The sequence below is a fragment of the Parasteatoda tepidariorum genome, chromosome 3 (assembly GCF_982258835.1).
Source record: "Parasteatoda tepidariorum strain Cologne lab strain chromosome 3, Ptep-v5.0, whole genome shotgun sequence".
NCBI lineage: Eukaryota > Metazoa > Arthropoda > Arachnida > Araneae > Theridiidae > Parasteatoda > Parasteatoda tepidariorum.
In genome coordinates, this window is record NC_141757.1 from 14,826,265 (window position 1) to 14,850,456 (window position 24,192).

Consider the following 24,192-nt stretch of genomic DNA (forward strand, 5'->3'; position numbering starts at 1 on the left):
ATATATATATATATATATGAATATTTTAGCTCTTGCATAAAAGTAATAATTAGTTAAGTCAAATATTTTGCTTATAATTATCTTTAAAAACTGTAAAATAGTATTTGTAAATTTACTGAAATACACACACATTATTTTTCCAAGCTGAGGACTTGTATTACATTTCGATCAATTAGTTAGTCAAAGTCAGTTTTAGATTTCTATCACTACTTCTGTTAAGGTATTTAATCATTCTCCCTTTCAAATTAATTATTTCCTCTGTTATACGATGGGCTGATATTTATCAAGCGCATGACCTTAAAGATTATGATGCCATAATTATGGCGGAAATGCTTGGATCCGAGCATTTACTTGTAAAAATAGAATAGCGATGTACTGAAGAAACAGTGAAGGCCTACTTGAAAACAGTCGAAAGTTATCTTTTTTTCAATAGAAAGAACAATATTTGCTAGGACAAGCATTCAGAAAGGTATTTAGATTTTTATTTTCAATGTTCGACGTTATTTCTTGTGCAAAAATGCAATTATATCTGTTTAAACCCTTTCTTAATGTGACAAGCGTGACAATATGAGTTACATTGTTAAGATTCTTATAAAAAATTGACTGGGATATAATGAAAAAAAATGTATTTGCATTTATTTATTTTCATTATAGAATATATCATTTATGCATAAAAATGATTTGTGATAAGAGTAGAATTAGGTAATTATTTACCAAATTTATTGTCCTCTGAAAAAAAATACAATTTCGAACAAAAAGATGTAATTTGTGGTCGACTCACACGTAAATTAGTATGCTTTCTAATATAGCATTAATATAGCCAAAGCAAAATATATCATTATAATAGTGTGAAGTGCACCAAAAAAAATCGAAATGGAATAAAACATATGAAGCAAAAAATACAAAATAAAACAAACATTAAAGAAAACTACAGAATATAACTCAAAATTTGATAAATAAAGCAAGTAGCGAGGTCAGACATCCATTTACTTACTGAATACTTGATAAAAATATATTCGTAACTAGATTATAAAATATGAAAAACCAGATTCCAAACTATGAAATTAGAACGTAAATAGGGAATAGAGGGATATATTTTGCAGCTCGTTTTTACTGAAGTAGAGAAACGTATTTGATTTGTCTGTTACCTTGGATCAGCCCGAAGCTGGATTTGCGCAAGGCAATTATATTACACTGGAAAATTCGAAGTTAGTGACTAATAAAAGTAAAAACATGACTAATAAAAGGTTACAACATTCTAAATTTGAAGAAATTATTAACGTTCAACATTTATTCAAAAAATCCTTTATTAAATATTTGAAAATTTTTAACAACGGATTTGTCCGAATTGAATTTGCACATGGGAAAAATATCAATTTAGATAGCAATTTTTTGTGTTAATGAATTCATTAATAATTACAACTCACAAATAACTCAATGATTTTATATAGAATTTAATTACAATAGTTGGATATCCATTGCCTTTAAATAAATTTTTGAAGAGTTTGTCGATATGTTACACTTATTGCAAATTATTTTAATTCTCTTTATTTGATTAAAAATAGTACTTGAATGAATGTTTATAGAAACATTAGAATTTCATGCAATTAGTTAATTTATATTAAATTTAATAATTCATTTCTTTTATCTAATAAGTCTACAGTGTATATATTTTCCTCTTTTTTATTACTTCAATCCAAAATAGTAAAAATAATATTATCTTCACGATTACAAAATGGGATTATTTCTTCGGGGTAAAGATTATTTAACAAAATTGTATAAATTTGAAAATTAAGGTTAATTAAATCATAAATAAATCTAAAAACATATTTAATATTAAGAGTATAATTTATTTTCTCTCTCATTAAAGTGAAAAAATATGCAAGCTAGATGCGACGAAAAATTAGATTCCTGTTGTATTCTATCTATTTGAACAAAAAAATGTTTTCCATTGTAAGGAAAATTATTAAAAAGACATATATAATTAGAATTTCCCAATAATCAGAGATGCAATTAAGGATACGTTTATAATCATAGTAGTAACTCAAAATGACATCAAAAGGAAAAGAAATCTTGAAAATCAAGAGATTGCGTAATTATTGTTAGCTTTTTATACGGGGGTAATAAAAGTTTTTTTTTTTTTGTGAATGCTTAAATGCTCGATCAGTTTTAGAAAAAAAATTGTTGAATTGTTGCTGTTATTGTTATTATTAAATATGGAATTAATTTTAAATTTTTAACCTCTAAACGAAAACAAATTTTTTTAATGATAATATTGTTATTTAAATTACTAAACTTAAAATGTTTACAATTCATTAATTCCTTATTTAAAAGTCCAAAATAGAATTTACGGTAGATTGCATAGTTAATGTTAACCTTGTACAAGGGCGCCGGCAGAATAATGTAAAAGGTGATGCAACCCACCAAAAAAAAAAATATTCAAATGTTCTGTTATTGCATTTTGGTTTGTTATTACATATACTTTCATTTGTTAATTTTTTTTCAAGATATATTTCTTCATCGTATAGAAGATATTTAAAAAAAAGTACGAATTTATTGTACTTGCAAATTTTGCCACGAGAAACTGTACTGATAGCGCTGGCATAGCTACTGATTTTGAAACACAAATAACTACAAACAGTAGTTTCGTATACTAACGTGTTTGTGCACGCTTAAGATTGGTATTTATTGCGTTGATGAAGTTTTACAGTTGTGAGAAATCAGTTTGTGTTATACACCTTTGTTAAACTATATAATAAATAGAAAACATAATATTATTTATATTTTAGACGCCCGATGGCTGAGTTGAAGCGCTTCGCACTCCCGTGCCACAGGTCCTGGGTTCGATCCTCGGACCGGGCAAGGTTGACTCAGCCTTTCATCCCTTCAGTGGGTCGATAAATGAGTACCAAGCATGCTTGGGAACTAAACACTGGGAGTTTCGCGTTCGGCTGACCACCTAAACGGAACATCTGCTCCTGCATCCTGGAGCCCAAGGTCTAGAAAACTGAGATGGGCACAGTAGGCCTTGGCTCTCTTTGGGCTGTCGTGAAACTGAGTCTGAGTTGAGAATTTATATTTTATTAAATGAAATTTAGAAATATAGCTTAGATATCTGCTAAGTTAGTGCATGCTCAGTGTGCATAAGAAAAGAATCAAAGATGACTCAGAATTCATTTAAAAAGTTATAAGCAGATTTGGACAGCAAACAAGACGATTACAATTCTTGTTCGATTAAACAATTTTTTAATTGTTATGTATCAATTATTTAATTGTTTGTTTTTGAATAAAAAAATTTAAAAAATATTTTTTTTATAACAAAATTATTTTTCTGTATCGCTTTAATTGTTTTTAAAAAAAAAACAGGGGGGTGCAAGTGCACCCCGCTGCCGGCGCCCTTGATCTTGTATATGGGGGTAATAATTTTTTTTTTTGAAGTTGCTTAATTGCTATATCAGTTTCAGAAAAATTTGATGAATTGTTACTGTTATTAAAAAAGGTTTTTAAATTCCTTCATTATTTAAAAAAAGGTTTTTTAATTAGTAATGAACAGCACATTTTCATTCTATTAACAAACAATAGAAGGTAAAGAGAATCAAATTGAGATCTTTAGACAAAAATTATTGAGATCATTAAGAAAACATTTTAGAATTTTACTGATAGAATGGGTCTATATTTTGGATCTTTTAACATTGAAATTTATTAGTTTCAAATTTTTTATAATATTTAAATTACCTGTAGTAATATATTTATGATATTTATCAACAAATTCAAAATATTTCTCTCCGACACAGTGACATTCATAATCAGATATATTCATTTTCTCTAAATTTTTGCTAATAATGAACTATAATATGTAATAAAGAACTATTTTTTCTATAATTAAAAATTGTCCTACCAAGAATTTTATTAGATTTATATCTTTTATTTATGTTAAAATCTTTTACTGGAAACAAATTATTTAACTTGTCAAATATATTATGAAACTTAAACTTAATGAAAATAGGGTTTTGAAAGCCGATTAGATATCAAAATGTTTTTTTTTTTTAATTTGATTAAATTTTACTAATTTTTTTATATTTAATATCATTTACCTTATTGAACTAAAGGGCCTATTTATCATTCATATAAAAATTTAAGTAATTTATTAAAATATCTGCTTAGGAATAAAAAAAGAGAAAACTTTAGGATTCTGTAGCAAGATTACAAAGCGTGCAGCTCTTTTTTTCAATTCCAAGCTGACTCCTTACTGCGACACTTTTTTTTTATTTTTAATAAAGTGCTATCGATATTTCTTGTTTTCAATGTAAGGGCAATTTCACTTAACTTTCTAATCTGGCATTTTTTATAATCTAAATTTAGTAAAATTCGTAGCTAACAATTGAAGAAAACAAATATCTCAATTAATGGAGAAAGTTGAATGGATGATGTAAAAAAATATTAACACAAGTGTGCCAAACTTGAAGCGTTAAAATGATTTAAAATACTTTTTTTTCTAGTAGAAAGGCAACAATTTATTCTCGATTTCCAATTTCTGAAATAAATTATGCCTGCTTCAGGAAAAATGCTGCTGTTTGAGAGGCAGTTTGGAATTGAAGCGCTGCAAGTTTTATTATCGTTGCGACGTCCGGTATTTTCGACCGTTCCCCTGCAAATTTGCTTGTATCCTAAAAAAATAAAAGACTATATATTTGCTTATAGAAAATTATTAAATCAAAATATATTTTATAATGCATTTATTACAGATTGAATAACTGTAAAATGGCCACCGAGATAATGGATTCTCATTCTCATAATATTACGGTGGATGTAGATTATGTCCTAAAATATGGAGGTAAGTTCCAGTTTACCTTTCTATATAATATATACACACACATATACACTACTGGCCATTAAAATTGCTACACCACGAAGGATTGCAAATGACAGGATGTTATTTATTGGGCACATACATTATAGTTGGAAAAACGAGTGATTAAATTTTCAGGATATTTGGATGTATAGATCTTGAGGAATCAGTACTCAGAGCAGCCTACCTTGGCAGCAATAATAGCAGTTATTCTTCTGGGGATTTAGTCGAACAGAGATTGGATAGCATGGACGGGTTCAGCATTTTATACAGCTTCATTATTATGCCACAATTCATCGACCTTAGTGACTGACGAGTGGTGGCACGCCAGTCGTTCGGCAACCATTGATCAGACGATTTCATTTGGTGAAAGATCAGGAGAACGTGCTGGTCAGAGCAACAGGCAAACATGTTCTGTGTCAAGGAAGGTGAAAACAGTGCAGGCAACATGCTGTCGTGCATTGCCCTGCTGAAACGTAGCGTTGTGGAGGCCTCAAAGATAAGGCAGAGAGCAACTGGCCCTAACACATCAGAAATGTAACGGCTGCTGTTCAAAGTGTCGGCAATGCGACCAAGGGGTGATAGAGACGTGTATACAATGGTACCCTATAACATTATTCCAGGTGATGGGCCGGTAAGACGATGTCGAATGCAAGCTGCCAATGGGCGTTCTCCACGATGTCGCCAAACACTGAGGCTGCCAACATGATGCTGTATACAGAACCTGGATTTGCCTGAAAGGCGACGTCATGCCATTTCTGCGTCCAGATTCGAGGTTGATAGGAGGCGCTCCTGCCTGTGATGCAGCGTCAAGGGTAGCCGAAGATATGGTCGCCATGCTGGCAGTCAATGCTGCAGCAAACGTCGACGAACTGTTCCTGCAGACACTTGTTGTCTTGCAAATGACCCCACCCCATTTATTGACTCAGAGTTCGTGACGTAGCTGTACGATCCCTTAAGGCCATTTAGACAACAGGTCTGTCTTTTCGGCTGTTAGTGATGGGGCGCTACTGAGATCCTGCATGCCGTTCCATATGACCGTCATGAACCTATCTATTCCATATTCTGCTAACAGTCATGGGATCTCGACCAACGCGAGCAGCAATATATAAAAAGATATAAAGCAATCCCGGCAGGCCACTCTATTTACTTCACCAAACTTTAAATTAGTGTTACTATCTCTCTGTCTTATTCTCATTCTATAAAACAGAAATGCGCATTATGTTTTTTTTAATAGAAAAAAAGAATAGGGCATGGAGTCCCTCCACGCGGAAGAAGTTAAACTTCGCAACCTGCAACGTTAATTGTAGAAGAATCAGCAGTCGTAGAAGGATCACTAGTTCTATTCAACGACTCATTTTCCTGATCCGCTCGCTTCCGTGCTCTGTAATCACGGTAATATTGTGCATTTTTCCCTCGTGGACCTCTTGAACCAGTGGAAGTGCTTGTAGTTGCCTTATCGTCTCGCCATGGAAAATGTATTTGTATTAATAATGTATGTGAATGCGTCATAATGTAATTTCAGAAGAGAAAACCTAACAATCAATTGATATTCACAAGAGATTGATATAACCCTAAATCCGTCGTATTGTCCGTGGGATTGTCTTCACTCATTTTTTAAAATTGTTATCCACTAAATTTGAAAATAAAAAAAATACTATCCTATTAAATTATATGTGTATGAAAACAAACTAAAAAAAATATTTATAGAAAAACAATACTTTTTTTATTATTTTTATGCTACTGATAACCAATACAATATGGAAATGAATGAGGGAAAACTGGATCCTACCACGTGATTTCCCGGCCAATAAAAATTTAGCGTTAAACGTTTAACGCAACCTTGTTGGAAGTCGCATAAGAAGTATAACTTCAAAAAAACTGATAAAATTTCTTTTTCGCGTTGGCAACAAAGGATTGAAGACAGCCGAACCCGAAGAGCACAAAAATATATATGAATCAAAAGTTTCACAGGATGTATATGTTACCAAGTTTTAGAAATTTACTTTAAAAACGAATAACGCGATATATATACGAAGCAAGGTAAAAATTCGTTAATTAAGCGAGCGTAAATTGCGATGCAATCTAGCAAGCGATAGGGGGTCCTAGTATTATATGAGACACTGTATAATAGATACTATTATATTAAAAACACTATTGTTTAAAGTTACGTTATTTTTCAATATAATGAATGCCTCGAATTCCGCATCCGGCTTGCACCGACCACAATGCTGACGTGAAATATCCTCAGTGGTAGACAGATCATGGCTTAGAGTTCCCATGCCGTCATTCTAACCGTGGGAGGTTTTAGTGGTCTTTCTCTTCAAGTAGCGTAAATGCGGGTTAGTTTCATCAAAAGTCCTCCACGAAGGCGACATTTCTCCTAACACTTGATCCAGGAGTTCCCTTGTCTTCTGTTTTGGGTTCAAAATTACAAGGCTACGGAGTTGAACATTAGTTGTCGTAAACCCAAAAATTGGGTCTGCTGTTCAGCGACGCTTATAGAGTAAATTATTAAATGCCACGCTGCTCATCGGTAACAAAATTAGTATAAAACTAAAAATTAATTATTAAGTGTGTAAAAATTAAGATAAAACTAAAAAACGTTTCATACATATTAAGTAATTACTGAAAATTTATTAAAAATTTAATTGATTTTTATTTATTACAAATACTTTAATTTTTATGTTAATCTGTCAGTGGTGTGCTACGATTTGCTATATCACAATACTAGCACTTATAAACAGCGCGTATGGCCGGACGCGGATTTAATTAAGAAAACGAGGTGAGCTCAATGCGTTAAAGCTTATTTATGATTATAGAAAATTTAATAAAAGTCTAATATTTAAATTTCTTAAGCGTAAAACCAACTTTGTGATTTTTAGATCCACGAGTAATTTCTTATCCTTTGATGGATTCACCATACAAAACATACGCAGGTGTTATCATTTTCCTTATTTATATCAAAATAATTGGACCTAAGATGATGAAAAACAGGAATCCATATGATTTAAGAACACCGATGCTTCTTTACAACATTGTTCTTGTAGCTTTAAGTGGATGGATGTTTTATAGGGTGAGTAAATTGGTCTTTATTTTATTTTTAATTCAGTGTCATTTTGTCACTGTCTGAAAGATATTTTGGCATATTTCTTTTAAACAACATTTTATTTTATTTTATATATTTTATAACCGTCGTTGAACAGCCGATCCAATTTTTGGGTTTAAGACTACTAATGTTCAACTCCGTAGCCTTATAATTTTGAACCCGATTCAGAAGACAAGGGAATTTCTCGATCAAGTATTGGTAGAAGTTTGCCTTCGTGGAGGACTTTTTCGATGGAACTAACCCGAATTTACGTTACATGGAGAGGAAGATCACGAAAATCTCCCACGGTCAGCCTGATGGTAAGGGGACTCTCATCCATTATCTGTCTACCACTGAGGATATTTCACGTCAGCACTGTGGTCGGTGCAAGTCGGATGCAGATTTCGTATCGACCAGCCATCGCCGGGATCGAACCCTGGTTCACCTCATTGGAAGTCGGACGCTCCATCTCCTGAGCCATCGCGGCTCTTTTAAATTTTATCTCGCTGCTTTTTAAACAACATAAGGATTAGTTGATGGATTTTTAAATTACATAATTTGGTACTTGCACTTTAAGAAGAAGACACACGTGACTTCTGACGTCAGCGCAATCTGATCGGCACATCGAATTTGTCAAAATATAATTATTTCTCCTCTACGTTTCTTACTTAAATAAGATTTGTTTTTTGGCTATGCATTTTATTGTAACCGTGACATATGTTCTGTGTACCTGGCAACTTCGATGCATAATTAGTTTGTTTACGTTCTGCATGGTTTCGTACCTGTCTTTGTGTTAAGTAAGAAATATTCAGTGAAAGAAATGAAATCTTTGTGAAAGAATCTTTGTTAAAGAAATTTAAGTGTGACACTTAAGACAACTGGTACTTGGTGGGCTTGGCTTAATCGAAATAGAATGGAAAGAGCAGTTGCTAATGTAAACAAATGCCACGTTTCAACAACCTATAAGGATCAAGGTACCCATACTACTTCAATTGCAGGCATACCATTGGATTTCCTGTAGTGTTAGAGAAACTGTTGAGGAAAAAAAATGCAATAAATTTATTTTGTAAGCTGTATATTTGAAAATTTGATGTTGGAATGTTATGTGGTTTCAGTAATTTTACAGTTGTGTGCATTTTTATTTTGTCAAGACTGTTATCAGCAATAATTAAAATATATTTATTTGTTTATTTATTCAAATGGATATTTCAGCTTTCTACAATTTTATCCTAAAGGAAATAAGAATTTTCATACTTTTTTAGAATTATTTACCTTTCTGAAATTTCGTCTTGTAAAATTTTATGTCTCTTACCCTATTTGGTGATAAATATGGCAAGTTTGACTTTATACATAGTACTATTTATACAATTTCCTTTTAGAAATTTAAACTTACATACTATTAATAGAATTAAAGTTATGTAGAAAATATACAACCCTTGGCAATATTATAAGACGCACTATAAGATTCTATGTAAAATCATAATTATCAGGTGATACTGTACAGCTTTATTATTTTTACTCGGATGAAACCGGTTTGCATTTGTTTACCGTCCTGTATCAATTGGTTAACATTGTAATGCAATACGTTAAAAATAAATACTCATAGGAAGTATATAAGTATATGAAAGAATCTCCTGAATAAAAACCCATTACATGTATGTTTCATTATTAAAGCATTGTCCATAAACTCGTGCAAATCATATAATTATTAAAAAACTACAGTGCGTCTAGTAAATTGATATAATTATTATAATATACTAATATAGTGCTTGATATAATATATATTCTATATTTATATAATATTGTATATCATCTAATTTATCTTATCGTAGAGTTTATATTATATATCATCTAATTTAACCAGTTGAAACACTGACATAAACAAGTGCAAACCGGTTTCAGACACATAAAAACAATTAAGCTGTATAGTATCACCTAATAATTAAGATTTTACATAGAATTTTATAGTGCGTCTAATAATTTGACCAGGGACAGTATCTGTTTGGAATCTATGAAAACAATACTGATTAAGGAAACATACATGACAATATTCATGGTATCTGGCCAAAAAGTGTATCAACTAAAAATAACTGAAAAGAAAAAGAACTTGAAGAGAAACACATGTTCAATAATTTTTAAAGGCTACTTATTCTCATGCAAAAAGAAATGTTTAAGCTTTAAATGACACCGAAGTTTGTGAACTTCGAAGTGTGTGCCTTATCAAAAAGGTAAACGCATGCGCTGATTTAAAAAAAAATATTCGCCTTTAAAAACATTTTTGAAATAAAATCTAAAAATATTGTTCGCAATCTTGGAAATATAATGTTCCTAATGTTTGTTTGGTCAGCAAAGAAGTCGTAAACTTAGTACCTTTAATGTAAATTTTAGATTCCAAACTTGCGACCACATATTATCGTATCGACAGAGCATTTGGTACTTTTCCATAAGTCTGTCACAAATGTTGGCAATTGTGAACCAGATCTAGCCAAGTCGCAAAAAGAAGCAAATGACAAAACAGTCAACGGAATAAAAGTCTAAAGCTCTTCAACTATAAACAAATATTTATTAATAGTAAGCAAAACAAGTTCAACTGTAAACAAATATTAATGAATTGTAAGCAAAACAGTTTTATCGCAAAAGAATTCTTACAATAGAGCACGTGGGCTGGTTCACTCCTTTGAAGCAGCTCTCGCCGCGCCAATCCTCCGATTTCCTCTAGTGACGTCACTTTGGCGCAAAGCTCGCACTTTTACTTCAAGAACGGAGCTTTCGGCCTTACTAGTTTTAACTAATAATGGAGCATTTCTTTTTGCAAGATATTCAAAGACATTTGTTATTTTCTATAATGATTTTCCTTAGTTTTTGCAGTGTATTTTCAAGAATTAAAAATTATTATCGAAATGCCAGTTTGCGCGATTGCATCTTGAAAAAATTCTGACACAAAAACGAAAGGAAAAAATATAATTTTAAGCGTATTCCCTAAAGTAAATGAACAACTATGTAAAGAATGGATTCCGAAATGACACAGTTAATATAAAACAGCAATACGCTTGTTCTGTCGTTAAGAACTTATATAAAAATTCACTATCTAAATAGAAACCGCCTCGTTACTTCAAAAAGAAAGGCAGGAGAAAAAAATTAAAAAATGGATAAAGTCAAAGAAAATTAAAATGTAAATAAAAAGTATAAATAAAATATATAGTATATAGTTGGAATTCTCCTAATTTCATAACATATTTTTTAATGCAGTTATTCTAAATATTTATGATTTTTTTTAAAAATTATATTCTCTTAAATTTAAATATCTATAAATTATATCATCGTAAATTTAAATATCCATAAACAATTGTAAAATTTCTAATGTCATTATGAACCTAAATTATTATTTTGTTTCAGTAATTAGCGTTTAAAGTTGATGTTTCCTAATGATTAAGTATGAACAAATTGCTATTAACGGCATATTTTAAAATCAGGGATTCTAAATTTAACTCAACTTATTGTTATAAAAGAATATGTAGATAAAAAAAGTGTCGATATATGCTTTCACTTCTTTTAATAATTTAAGTTAAAACTGAACTTTTTAAAATAAAGTATTTATAGTGTCATTTTCGTCAACTAGTAAAACATTTTTGTAAGTTTAAAATGGTATTTTTTTTAATATAATGATATAGTTTTTTTGAACTATGTTTATGAACGGAAATAATGTGTTAATTACGTAAAGTTTGAAAGCTAATAACCAGAAAAAGTCTAACTTATTTTTACAAAGAGAAAGATGCAAAGTTATCATAATATCTTTGCCTGCGATAGCCGAGATCTGTGTGCACAGTGATGTCATGAGGAGGGAAATCGTAGCTTCAGCTCTAAGAGCGGAGTGAACTAGCCCTGCGTGGCACCAAGCTAACATTTCCCATGTGGTAGTAAGAAATTTGGCGCAATTCTACATTACTTGGCGATTATTTGCTTGCTCACGGAAAAGTCCCGAACATTTTAAGTGAATTGAAAAAAATTTCTACGAAGTTATTAAATTCGTTTACTTAAAGATAATTTCACAAAAAAAATAATTTTAATAATTATTTATTATTTTTAATTATGTTACATAATAATAGTAGAAACATTTTTCTATAACAAAATACTTATATTTTTAAATCATTTTAAAGAATTCATTTTTGTGTGGCGAAATACAAAATTTGAGCGAAATCGGTCAAGTAAGCCACTATTAGGATACGTTCTGTGTCTGATTTCGCAATTTAAAATGTCGTCTGCTCTAACTAGTTAGCATATTTGTATCGCTTGAGGTTCTCGAAACATTGAGTCCAAATAGATGGAAATCCAATCACTAGATCAAAAGTTATTCACGGCGTTTCATTTTTTTTTTGTGCAGTGAAAACGTCTTATTTTATTTAGCAATTTATATTAGTGTATGGAACACTTCTTAATTTATGAAATTTTTCTTGCAGTTTGCTGCTTACGGCTGGTTTAACAAATTCAACTGGATATGCGAACCTATGGATTTTTCGAATGATGATGCTGCCGTCAAAGTTGGTGATTTTAATATATTTTAGAAACTCAAGAAATGTGTGGGGAATTAAGTTTAGATTATGTCAACCTTCATCTATCAAAAGGTACCTCATGATAGAATCAAGTTAACATGTCTTATATACTAGTGAATTGGTATTTAATATTTATAGCGGTAGTTACGCCACATTACTCCCCTTCCAGAATTTTATCTGTGATAGAATTCGATGAACAGATACCACTAGTTGATTAATGCTGTTTATTTATTAACTTCAATTTTTGCTCATTGTATTTTATTTTTTTCTTCCAAGCATTTCGCTCGTTATTTTTTTATTTTTTATTTTTTTTATAGCTTTTTCGCTATTTTTTCCTATCATTTTTTTATAGCTTTTCGCTATTATTATTTTTTTTCTAGCATTTCGCTCATTCTTATTTATTAACCGGGAGTCTTTATTTACTTCACCGGATTTCTTTTTTTTTGGAGCAGTATATATATATATATATATATATATATATATATATATATATATATATATATATATATATATATATATATATATATATATATTTAAGCAAATCAACTGTTTTAATGTGGATTCATCAATCAATATTGACAATTTCTTATCACGTCCGGGTCACCAATGTGGGGAATTAAGTTTAGACTATGCCAACCTTCATCTATCAAAAGGTACCTCATGATAGAATCAAGTTAACATGTCTTATATACTAGTGAATTGGTATTTAATATTTATAGTGGTAGTTACGCCACATTACTCCCCTTCCAGAATTTTATATGTGATAGAATTCGATGAACAGATACCACTAGTTGATTAATGCTGTTTATTTATTAACTTCAATTTTTGCTCATTATATTTTATTTTTTTTCTTCCAAGCATTTCGCTCGTTATTTTTTTATTTTTTATTTTTTTTTTATAGCTTTTTCGCTATTTTTTCCCATCATTTTTTTATAGCTTTTCGCTATTATTATTTTTTTCTAGCATTTCGCTCATTATTATTTATTAACCGGGAGACTTTATTTACTTCACCGGATTTCTTTTTTTTTTTGGAGCAGTATATATATATTTTTTTTAAGCAAATCAACTGTTTTAATGTGGATTCATCAATCAATATTGACAATTTCTTATCACGTCCGGGTCACCAATGTGGGGAATTAAGTTTAGACTATATCAACCTTCATCTATCAAAAGGTACCTCATGATAGAATCAAGTTAACATGTCTTATATACTAGTGAATTGGTATTTAATATTTATAGTGGTAGTTACGCCACATTACTCCCCTTCCAGAATTTTATCTGTGATAGAATTCGATGAACAGATACCACTAGTTGATTAATGCTGTTTATTTATTAACTTCAATTTTTGCTCATTATATTTTATTTTTTTCTTCCAAGCATTTCGCTCGCTATTTTTTTATAGCTTTTTCGCTATTTTTTCCCATCATTTTTTATAGCTTTTCGCTATTATTATTTTTCTTCTAGCATTTCGCTCATAATTATTTATTAACCGGGAGACTTTATTTACTTCACCAGATTTCTTTTTTTTTTGGAGCAGTATATATATATATATATATATATATATATATATATATATATATATATATATATATATATATATATTTTAAGCAAATCAACTGTTTTAATGTGGATTCAGCAATCAATATTGACAATTTCTTATCACGTCCGGGTCACCAATGTGGGGAATTAAGTTTAGACTATGTCAACCTTCATCTATCAAAAGGTACCTCATGATAGAATCAAGTTAACATGTCTTATATACTAGTGAATTGGTATTTAATATTTATAGTGGTAGTTACGACACATATGCTCACTCAAAAAATTCTGATTTTAGCCATTGGCAAAATGGGTCTTGGGTGGGATTTGATGGCGTCCACACACTTTTCAACTGTGTTCAAGAGTAAAAGTAAACAGTGCGCATGCGTCGTTATTGCATGCGTTGCTAGGGCAACCGTTGCTGTTTTTCTTTTTATTTTCACTAGCAGGCATTTTTAATGTATTTTACATAATAATAATTTAAAGTATGTTTATATTCTTTTTATTATTAAAGTATAATTACTGGGTTGAGGGTGATTTTAATATAAATATGAATGCTGAAGAAGGAAAAGTATTTCGTGACGTCTTGAAACACGTACATAGGCAGGATATGAAAATCAATCCGATGACAAACATCCATTGAGACAGGTTTTGCGACCCATGATTTAAAATGTTGTGTCGTTTGACGGAGTCAATCTAGAAAGAAAAAGCATTTGACCAATGAGTGACCAGTGATCGTCATAAGGCTATCACAACTTTTTCGTTGATTTTCTTTTTTTTTAAAAAAAAATATAATCTAGTAGAAAAATGCCCCGAATAGCTGTGTTGAAACACATATCAACTAGGCTTGTTTTTAGTTCAGTGCCTGGAAAATTGTTCCAAACTGGTTTAAACTCCATTTAGTAAGCTGATTTTAAAAATAAAACAAATTTTCTCTTTGAGCTTCAAAGCTGCAAGATACGCGATGAAAATTTGAGATCCAAGTAGGGGAGAGTCGGGTTGCCCCGCCCACTGTCAATTTCATATGTATAGAATATTTTTTCAAGTCAATGGGCCATCGGACATTAATTGTTACATTAAAAAAAGTTTATTTTCAAAGTTTCAAGCATTTATGCAGCTGTTAACGTGGTAAACAATAGTTTTGAAAATATGTTGAATACAGTAGTCATGAAATTAAGAAAAATTGGTTGAATGTTTCGATTAAACTTCATTTTAATACTAAAATAATAATTTTTTCTATACATACAGCATTAAAGTATGTAGTCTTAAGTTTAATTTGCACAAAGAAAGAAGCCAATGTGTGAAAAATTGTTCGAGTAATTACAAATTTACAAAAAAATTGGATTTCGGGTAGCCCCGCTCACATAAATGTCGGGTATCAACGACCAATTTTCTTTCGTCGATAAATGTACGGTTGCAGAGATTATTATTTTATTGCTTCAAATTTGAATGTTATATGCATTTTTAACAACAAATATTGTTGTTATTAAATGATTGTTATTAAATGATATAATTCACTAAAAGTATATAAATATGTAATAAATAAAATAATTTTGTGATAAAAAAGATAAACGAGGTTTACCTATTGTCAATACATTGGTCGCTTTCATTTACACCTGAAAAAATAGTCATAAAACATAATTTTTGTAACTGAGCGGGGCTACCCGACACATTTTGAAAAGAGCTGAAAAACATGTTTTTTTAAATTTCTATTTAAGTAAAACTATTCTTTTTTCGGTTTATTCTTTTTGCATTATTTAATTAGATGATAAAACAATAGAAACATACAAAAATGTTGATTATTACTCAATATTATATACAGAAATATAAGCAATACTCCTTAAGTAAGCGGGGCTACCCGACTCTCCCCTATAATTTTTTGATCGGTTAAAATAACTTATAGTTTTTTATTAAAATTATTTTAAATTTTTTTGAAAACCTTTTAAAACGCACACTTGTAAAAATAAAAAGAAATGATTCTAACCGGAATGGAACATTTATTAATATGTGTTTCTTCCAGAAGTTTTATTCCAATTTATCTGACTTCTCCCAGTTGACATTTATATCTTTTATCCACATGTTGATTTTTAAAACTACAGCAAAGTTTGATGCGCTTCTCTTAAATGTTTGATAATTAATTTTAGAAGTTTAAATTTTCTTTTTTCACATATGTCTGTAAGCAGAGGATTTCAGATAATTCATTACTGCATTGTATATATTGGCTCAGTATTTGAGTAATTAAGTATACGTTCTTGTGGGAAAGTAGTTTACAGATGTGTGTTCCATCTATCAGTTAACATTTGCCCGATATTCGGTTATTGTATACAAAAGTCCAGGCATTGTGGACAAAGCCTGCATTTCGTATATTTCAACTTTACATATAAAGAAACTGCATGAGATATTTAATTTACCATTAAAATCTTATTATCATTTTTTAGATGCTTGAAGCCTTTTACGTCTACTATATATCAAAATTCATTGAATTTCTAGACACAGTAAGTAATTTGTCAAAATATATTGTTTGAAATTGTCTTGTGTCTCATGAAACTGAAGTTTTTTATTTTTGTGTTTTTCTTGTTTGTATTTTTACTAAGCTTACACGTAAAGATACTGCATTTTTCCTAAAAAAAACTCTATTTATAGTAAACATTTCTAGTATTTCTTTTTTTTGTTGTTCTTGTTTACTTTTTAAATTTTTAATATACAGTCCTTGGCCAAATTTGTGACGCACTATACGATTCTATATAAACTCTTAATTACCAGGTGATACTATACAGCTTTATTGTTCTTACGCGGATGTAACCGGTTTGCACTTGTTTACGTTCGTGTATCGATTGATTAAAATTGTAATACAATACGCTGAAAATAAATATACATAGGAAGTACATGAGAAATCTCCTAAATAAAAACCCATTACAGGTATGTTTAAATACAAAAGTATTGCATATAAACTCGTGGAAAGCATATAATTATTAAAAAAACTACAGAGCGTCTAATAATTTCGTCTAATTATTATAATATACTAATATAATACCTGATATAACAAATATTCTATGTTTATATAATATATCGCCTAATTTATCCTATCTTCGAATTTATATGATATATCGTCGAATTTAACCAATTGATACACGAACGTAAACAAGTGCAAACCGGTTTCAGTCGCGTACAAACAATAAAACTGTTTAGCATCACCTGATGATTAATATTTTACATAGAATCTTATAGTACGCCTAATAATTCGCCCAGGGGCTGTAATATATTAAGGAGGTTTATTATATTATGATGATTATAAACACGCACATGCACCGAAGAGCCATTACATTATGACTACCCTGCTAATAACATGTAGGACCACTTTTAGCCCTCAAAACTGCTAGCATCTGCCGTGGCATTGATTCCACAAGGTGCTGATAGGTAATCTGAGGTATCTGGTACCAAGCGCTCACCAACTGGTCCTGCAATTCCCTCACATTGTGAGTGGGTAGCGTAGCAGCACGAATTTGGTTTTCCATGTAGGACCAAAAATGCTCTATTGGATTATGGTCAGGTGAATTTGGAACCAAGACATGACTTGAAAGTCACTGGAATGTTCCTCGACGATTCGACCCTTATGACATGGTGCATTATCCTGTTGGTAAACACTATCCCCCGCAGGAAGAACTGTTGCCATGAATGGGTGAACCTGGTCTGCAACTATATTCAAGTAGCTTACAGACGTCAGGGATTGTTCTATGAGGATTATGGGTCCTAATGTGCCCCATGAAAACATTGTTCCTGGGCGAGAAACCATGAATACCTGGGCGAGCCCAGTGTTATAGATGGAGGGTGGTCATAATGCAATGGCTCTTCTGTGTATATGTTTTAACATTTATCTGTAATATTTCTGGGACTTTTTGTTTAACTGTTCTTAACAACAATGACTTAACTTTAAATTTTTTTCTTGATTTGCAGATATTTTTTGTTCTTCGGAAAAAGAATTCTCAAATTACATTTTTGCATCTATTTCATCACGCGATTATACCAATTACAACTTGGCATTTCGTTAAATATGGTTGTGGTAAGTTGAGTTACTTACTTTTTTTAAAAAAATAAATTTAAATGTTTTGCGTCATACGCTTTAAAAGTATAATACATTATTTTTAAGTGATTAATGGCGACTCGATAAATTCATGAAAATGCAATTTATTCAATAAAACAGTACTCTTCTCTCGTCCTAACTAGTCCTAGTAGTTCAAACAACATACATGTTTATAAATTACTTATTTTCAAAAATTCTTGTCATTAGTGCTAAAACATTAACCAATGATCCACGCGTCACGACCAAACACTAGAGGCAGTCAAAATGGAGAGTAGTTAGGAGAATAAAGAGGATGATGTAACATTTCCCATCCAATGTATTTTTGTCAATTATTTACTCGCTTCTGCCGTATGAGTTCAGTCCTTTTTCTTAAAGGTGATAAATTCTATGCTGTATTTTTATGCTGATCGTTTATGACCTAGTGCAAGTGCAAGTTTTGTAATTACGTCAAGTGCACCTCAACAATAATGGCTTCGACAGCTTCTAAATTTAAAGAGCATAGAAGCAATGCTAGTCATCATGGATGTAGTGTAAGATGGATCAGACTTTTTCTTGTTTTTAAAAAACTGTTCGTTTAGTTTATTTTTATGCATATATGCATATTTTTTTAAAGTATTTATATTGAGCCACGATGACTCATGGGATAGAGCGTTTGCCTTTCAATGAGGTGAGCCGGGGCTCGATCCCGGCGAGGGCTGGTCGATACGAATTCCGCATCCGGCTTGCACCGACCACAGTGCTGACGTGAAATATCCTCAGTGGTAGACGGATCATGAGTAAGAGTCGCCTTGCCGCTAGTCTAACTGTGGGAGGTTCTCGTGGTCTTCCTCCCCATATAACGCTAATGCGGGTAAACTCCATCAAGAAGTTCTCCACGAAGGCAAATTTCTCCCAATACTCGATCCAGGAGTTCCCTTGTCTTCTAGATTGGGTTCAAAATTACAAGGCTATGGAGTTGAACAGTAGTAGTCGTAAACCCAAAAATTGGGTCAGCTGTTCAACGGTGGTTATAAAATAAAATAAAATAAAAAGTATTTATATTTATATACAAATATCTGAATAAAATTTAAAATAAAAGAACAGTTATAATAAAAAAAATGTGTGCGCTACGCCTAAGCTGATCGCCTATGCTGATTTTCGATAAGCATTTCTTTCCATTTTTTTTTCTGTAATTTTATAAAAATCATCTCAGAAAAAACTATGTTATACTATATAAACCAATGCTATACTTATAAATTACAATGTTAACTTTAATAACTCATAAGGGTATAGAATTTTATAATAGAAAATGACAAAAAAAATTTTTTTTGACCTTAAAACATTATTATTATTATTATTTTTTTAAAAAAAACTGAAATTTATAGTTAAAAAAATAAGTACCAAAACAATTGTATTGTGTAACTAGTGTTTAAAGACGATGCTAAAATTAAAAGCTCCCGCCATGATAAATAACTGTAAAAATTCTGTAATATTCATAATTACAACATTACCTTCTTAATTTCAAAACATCACTGCTATATTGCCGTGCAATTGAAAAAACAGCGTTATTGTTTCACGATTGATTCCGAAATGTACGCTAAAACAAAATTTCAAAAGACTAATAAAATAAAACCTATTGAAATTTTTTTATTTTTTGGTATTATGTAGTTTACCATACAAAGATGTCAAATATATAAAAATCTCAATTTCGAATTTTATGCTGCTTACGTTGATTTTTCAATTGCACAGCAGTATAACTCTAAACTAAGAGGCCTACAGCGCAGCTTTCAGGAGAACTCCTCCAGACATCAGTCTCGCGTAGTGGCGGGTACCATGGTTACGAGGAAAAGTCACTTCGAATAGGGGTGTGGGGTGAATAGTTTTGTCTTGATCTTAGCATAGGTCAACGTGAGTAAACTAATCGACACCTTCATTCCTCCATTGCACCCCCATTTGAAATGAGCTCTTGCTCGTTACCATAGCAACAGACTTTTTGTCTGGAGGAGTTCTCCTCAAAGCCGCAGTGTAGTTATAGTACTCTGCTCAAGAAAAACTGTTATTGTGTAGAAGCAATAAATTAATACGACCAGAGGAATCTCATGATAGACAATGTAGATTTTGCGTACAAAGAAAAATATTAAAATCTACCATTGAAAATGTTTTATTTTTCAGGAGGATATGCAACAATTTTACCATTAACTAATACTTTTGCACACATTGTGATGTACTCTTATTATCTCTTGTCTTCCCTTGGTCCTTCAGTTCAGAAGTATATCTGGTGGAAAAGACACGTGACAAACGTACAGATGGTATGATATTTCCGGCAGTTCTTTCGTTTTTTTAATTTTTGGTAGTCTTAAGAAGATGCTATACCGCTCAATTAAAAAGGCGTTATAATTGTTTCAACTTGTTTTAAAACGAGCATTTTGTGGGTATACAATCGATGTTTTGCTTTTCAGGATATTTTTTATTTGTAGTTAAAACAAAACATTTTTAATGGATTTACAACATATTTCTCTTAAAATTGCTCTTTTTGATCAGAATTTTTTTTTGTCTTATGCCTGTTTAGGCAGAGGGGGTGCGATTGTTCTTGTTTTCAGTGGCGCAATCTATGGCCAAGAATTCGATTTCTGCCACACCATTCATTCAACCACAAACCCGTTTATAGGGTGGGTCACTTTCACGCACACAAAGGAGAAAGGTCACAGAACACCCAGAGAGAAAGAAACATCCATGCCTTGCCCGGGATTCAAACCCAGAACCTTTCTGATGCAAGGACAGTTCCCTGCCCCCTACACAGTTTGGTCGGCTTTTGATCAGATTAATTACTGAGTAAAGTTTAAGCTCAGAAAAATGTAATTCTTAGAAAAAATAAGGTGTTTTTGATGTTGTATTGAGGTTGACCGGTGTAAAAAAAATATACGGCAAAACCCCGACTTAATACATTATTAAGGTAATAATGAAAGTTATAACACATTAAAAATCGTGTTTAAAATATTTAATTAGAGGAATGAAGATTTCTCTACGTTTTACCATTAATTAATAATCTTAAATTAGGTTTCAAGTCCGATAGTTAAATTTGTGCCCTTGTACTATATCTACTCTACATATGAATCAATTTTCGTTGAATATACATATGCAGAAAATAAATAAAATAACTGTTATAAACGTTGAAAGTGGTTATAAGAGAAAAATACTTCTTTTTTAAGGAATTTCATTATTTTATTTTTATTTAAAAAGATAATAATACATTATTTTATAAATGCTCTTTCTGTAGTTTATTTAAAGTATTGTTAATAGAAATATTATATCCCTTACAAAAAAATAACGTATTTTTGAGGTTGACAGACGCAAAAAAAAAATACACATGAGGAAGAAAATGAGGTTATCTTTTGCAAGAAAAATAAACTGGTCCATAAACCTCAATTTCACCCTCATTTACACCTCATAAAATCACTAAGGTGATCAACCTCAAGTGCGAATGAAACAACTTTATACACCTTGTTTATAAACTTTGAGAGGTGATTTTTTAAAAGTTACTTTTGATGTCAACTTCAAATCAAATGTAAATCAGCCTTAACATCCCAAAAGAACCTCAAAACACCTTACATTTTTGTAAAGGAAGTCGCCCGTGCTGAATTAAAAGCCAAAAGCTCCGATTTTACAATTTTTTTCTCTCTTCCAGATCCAGTTCATAGTGATAATGGCAACGACTGGATTGGCGATGATAATACGCCCCGAAAATTGCAATTTGAGATTTTTGACAGCTATATTAACATTCCTGCACGGACTTGTTTTCTTTTGTCTTTTTACGCCTTTCTATATCAATCAATACATGAAAAAGAAGGAAACGAAGTGAAATATAACACCTAGGTACAAATTGCAACTTTCTTTTTTAGTGTATAAAAAATTGGAATTGAAATAAAAAGAAATTAATAAAAATATTTATTTATTGTACTTTGAATTAACTCAATCGCAAAACGATTCATATAACACTATGGCTTTATACAAGATTAATCTCAGTTAAAATTTCCAACTGTTACAAATCAGTTACTTAACCTCAAAAGCTTAAAAACTGGTTGTAAAAACATTTCGTATTCTTTTTTTTGTTGTTCATTCAGATAATTTGCTGTTCAGGATTTAAGTAATCATCCGCGAATGCATATAGTTCCATTCGTATTCTTTTTTTTCTCGCCAGAATAGACTATTCTAGACAACGATTTTTACTCCGTTGCAAGTTAAGAAAAGACCATAGCTGTTCAGGATTTAAGTAATCATCCACGAATGCATGTAGCTCCGTTTGTATTCTTTTTTTTCCGCCAGAATAGACTATTCTAGACTACGATTTTTACTCCGTTGCAAGTTAAGAAAGGACCATAGCTGTTCAGGATTTAAGTAATCATCCACGAATGCATGTAGCTCCGTTTGTATTCTTTTTTTTCCGCCAGAATAGACTATTCTAGACTACGATTTTTACTCCGTTGCAAGTTAAGAAAAGACCATAGCTGTTCAGGATTTAAGTAATCATCCGCGAATGCATGTAGCTCCGTTTGTATTCTTTTTTTCCCGCCAGAATAGATTATTCTAGACTACGATTTTTACTCCGTTGCAAGTTAAGAAAAGACCATAGCTGTTCAGGATTTAAGTAATCATCCGCGAATGCATATAGTTCCGTTCGTATTCTTCTTTTTCTCGCCAGAATAGACTATTCTAGACTACCATTTATACTCCGTTGCAAGTTAAGAAGAGACCATAGCTGTTCAGGATTTAAGTAATCATCAGCGAATGCATATAGTTCCATTCGTATTCTTTTTTTTCTCGCCAGAGTAGACTATTCTAGACTACGATTTTTACTCCGTTGCAAGTTAAGAAAGGACTATAGCTGTTCAGGATTTAAGTAATCATACACGAATGCATATAGTTCCGTTCGTATTCTTTTTTTTCTCGCCAGAATAGACTATTCTTGACTACGATTTTCACTCCGTTGCAAGTTAAGAAAAGACCATAGCTGTTCAAGATTTAAGTAATCATCAGCGAATGCATATAGTTCTGTTCTTATTCTTTTTTTTTCTCGCCAGAGTAGACTATTCTATACTACGATTTTTACTCCGTTGCAAGTTAAGAAAAGACCATAGCTGTTCTGGATTTAAGTAATCATCTGCGAATGCATATAGTTCCGTTCGTATTCTTCTTTTTCTCGCCAGAATAGACTATTCTAGACTACCATTTATACTCCGTTGCAAGTTAAGAAAAGACTATAGCTGTTCAGTATTTAAGTAATCATCCACGAATGCATATAGTTCCGTTTTATTTCGTTATCAAAACATACAAATATGTTTTTAAAACAATATGAATCTACACATCAACAACAGTGCCACCTCACCACTCCCATATCCTATTTGGGCAAGCCCACCCTTCTGGAAGTTTCAAAGTTAAGTTGCCACTATTTAAATATATATATATATATATATATATATATATATATATATATATATATATATATATATATATATATATATATATATATATATATATATATATATATATATATATATATATATATTATTATTATTATTATTATTATTATTATTATTATTATAAGACAGCGATACTCGTGAAGAAGTGGTGTTTGGGAGCCAGCAGTGGCCATCTCTGACCAGTAGTTGAACATACATCTAGCGGCATCAAAACAAAATCTCTAGCATCAGCACGTTAAGGGACTATACATTAAATTAATCCGTAAGTAAAGTAAAAGTTAAAGTGTTTTAAAAATTGAGAGTGGTTACGGTTAGGAAAAAGTAGAAATGGAGAACGCACATGAAACCTCAAAGGCGCCGATGCAGCTGCACTTTCGAGGAAAAGGGGAGAGTGTCACGCGGACTTACCAAAAAGGGAAAGTGTATAAATTACGAGAGTGACTGCAGGGACGATATAATAAAGCGATCAAAAATTCGGTGCGTGACACTATGTCACACTTCAATACCTCCAAGTACTATACTTAGTGCAATGTTGATACTAAACATGAAGAGAAATAGGGAAAAACTAAGTAATAAATCAAGTTGATATAGATTTTTTTTGCTTTAAAATCGGATGTGAATCTACCAATCGT

The 24,192-nt window shown here is 31.3% G+C and overlaps 1 protein-coding gene across 2 annotated transcripts; it reads left to right on the forward strand.

The window, feature by feature from the left end:
* The first annotated feature begins 311 nt into the window (after positions 1-311).
* LOC147812970 (very long chain fatty acid elongase AAEL008004-like) lies at positions 312-22,040 on the forward strand. 2 transcript variants are annotated; one of them, XM_087158843.1, is made up of 8 exons: positions 312-469; positions 4,746-4,834; positions 7,735-7,925; positions 12,395-12,475; positions 16,462-16,518; positions 17,978-18,083; positions 20,256-20,392; positions 21,769-22,040. In XM_087158843.1, exons 2-8 carry the CDS (start codon positions 4,762-4,764, stop codon positions 21,940-21,942), a joined length of 819 nt encoding a protein of 272 aa, XP_087014969.1. In that variant the 5' UTR covers positions 312-469; positions 4,746-4,761; the 3' UTR covers positions 21,943-22,040. The 2 variants fall into 2 exon arrangements, with proteins under 2 accessions (XP_087014969.1, XP_087014971.1); XM_087158845.1 differs by lacking the exon at positions 12,395-12,475 and having other exon boundaries at positions 331-469.
* The last annotated feature ends 2,152 nt before the right edge of the window (positions 22,041-24,192 follow it).

What these genes read in the sequence shown, in the direction of transcription:
- LOC147812970 (XM_087158843.1), top strand. Translation starts at nt 4,762, where the DNA reads ATGGCCACCGAGATAATGGATTCTCATTCTCATAATATTACGGTGGAT. An exon ending in TTATGTCCTAAAATATGGAG is followed by an intron (nt 4,835 to 7,734) that starts GTAAGTTCCAGT and finishes TGTGATTTTTAG; the next exon opens with ATCCACGAGTAATTTCTTAT. An exon ending in ACGTGACAAACGTACAGATG is followed by an intron (nt 20,393 to 21,768) that starts GTATGATATTTC and finishes TCTCTCTTCCAG; the next exon opens with ATCCAGTTCATAGTGATAAT.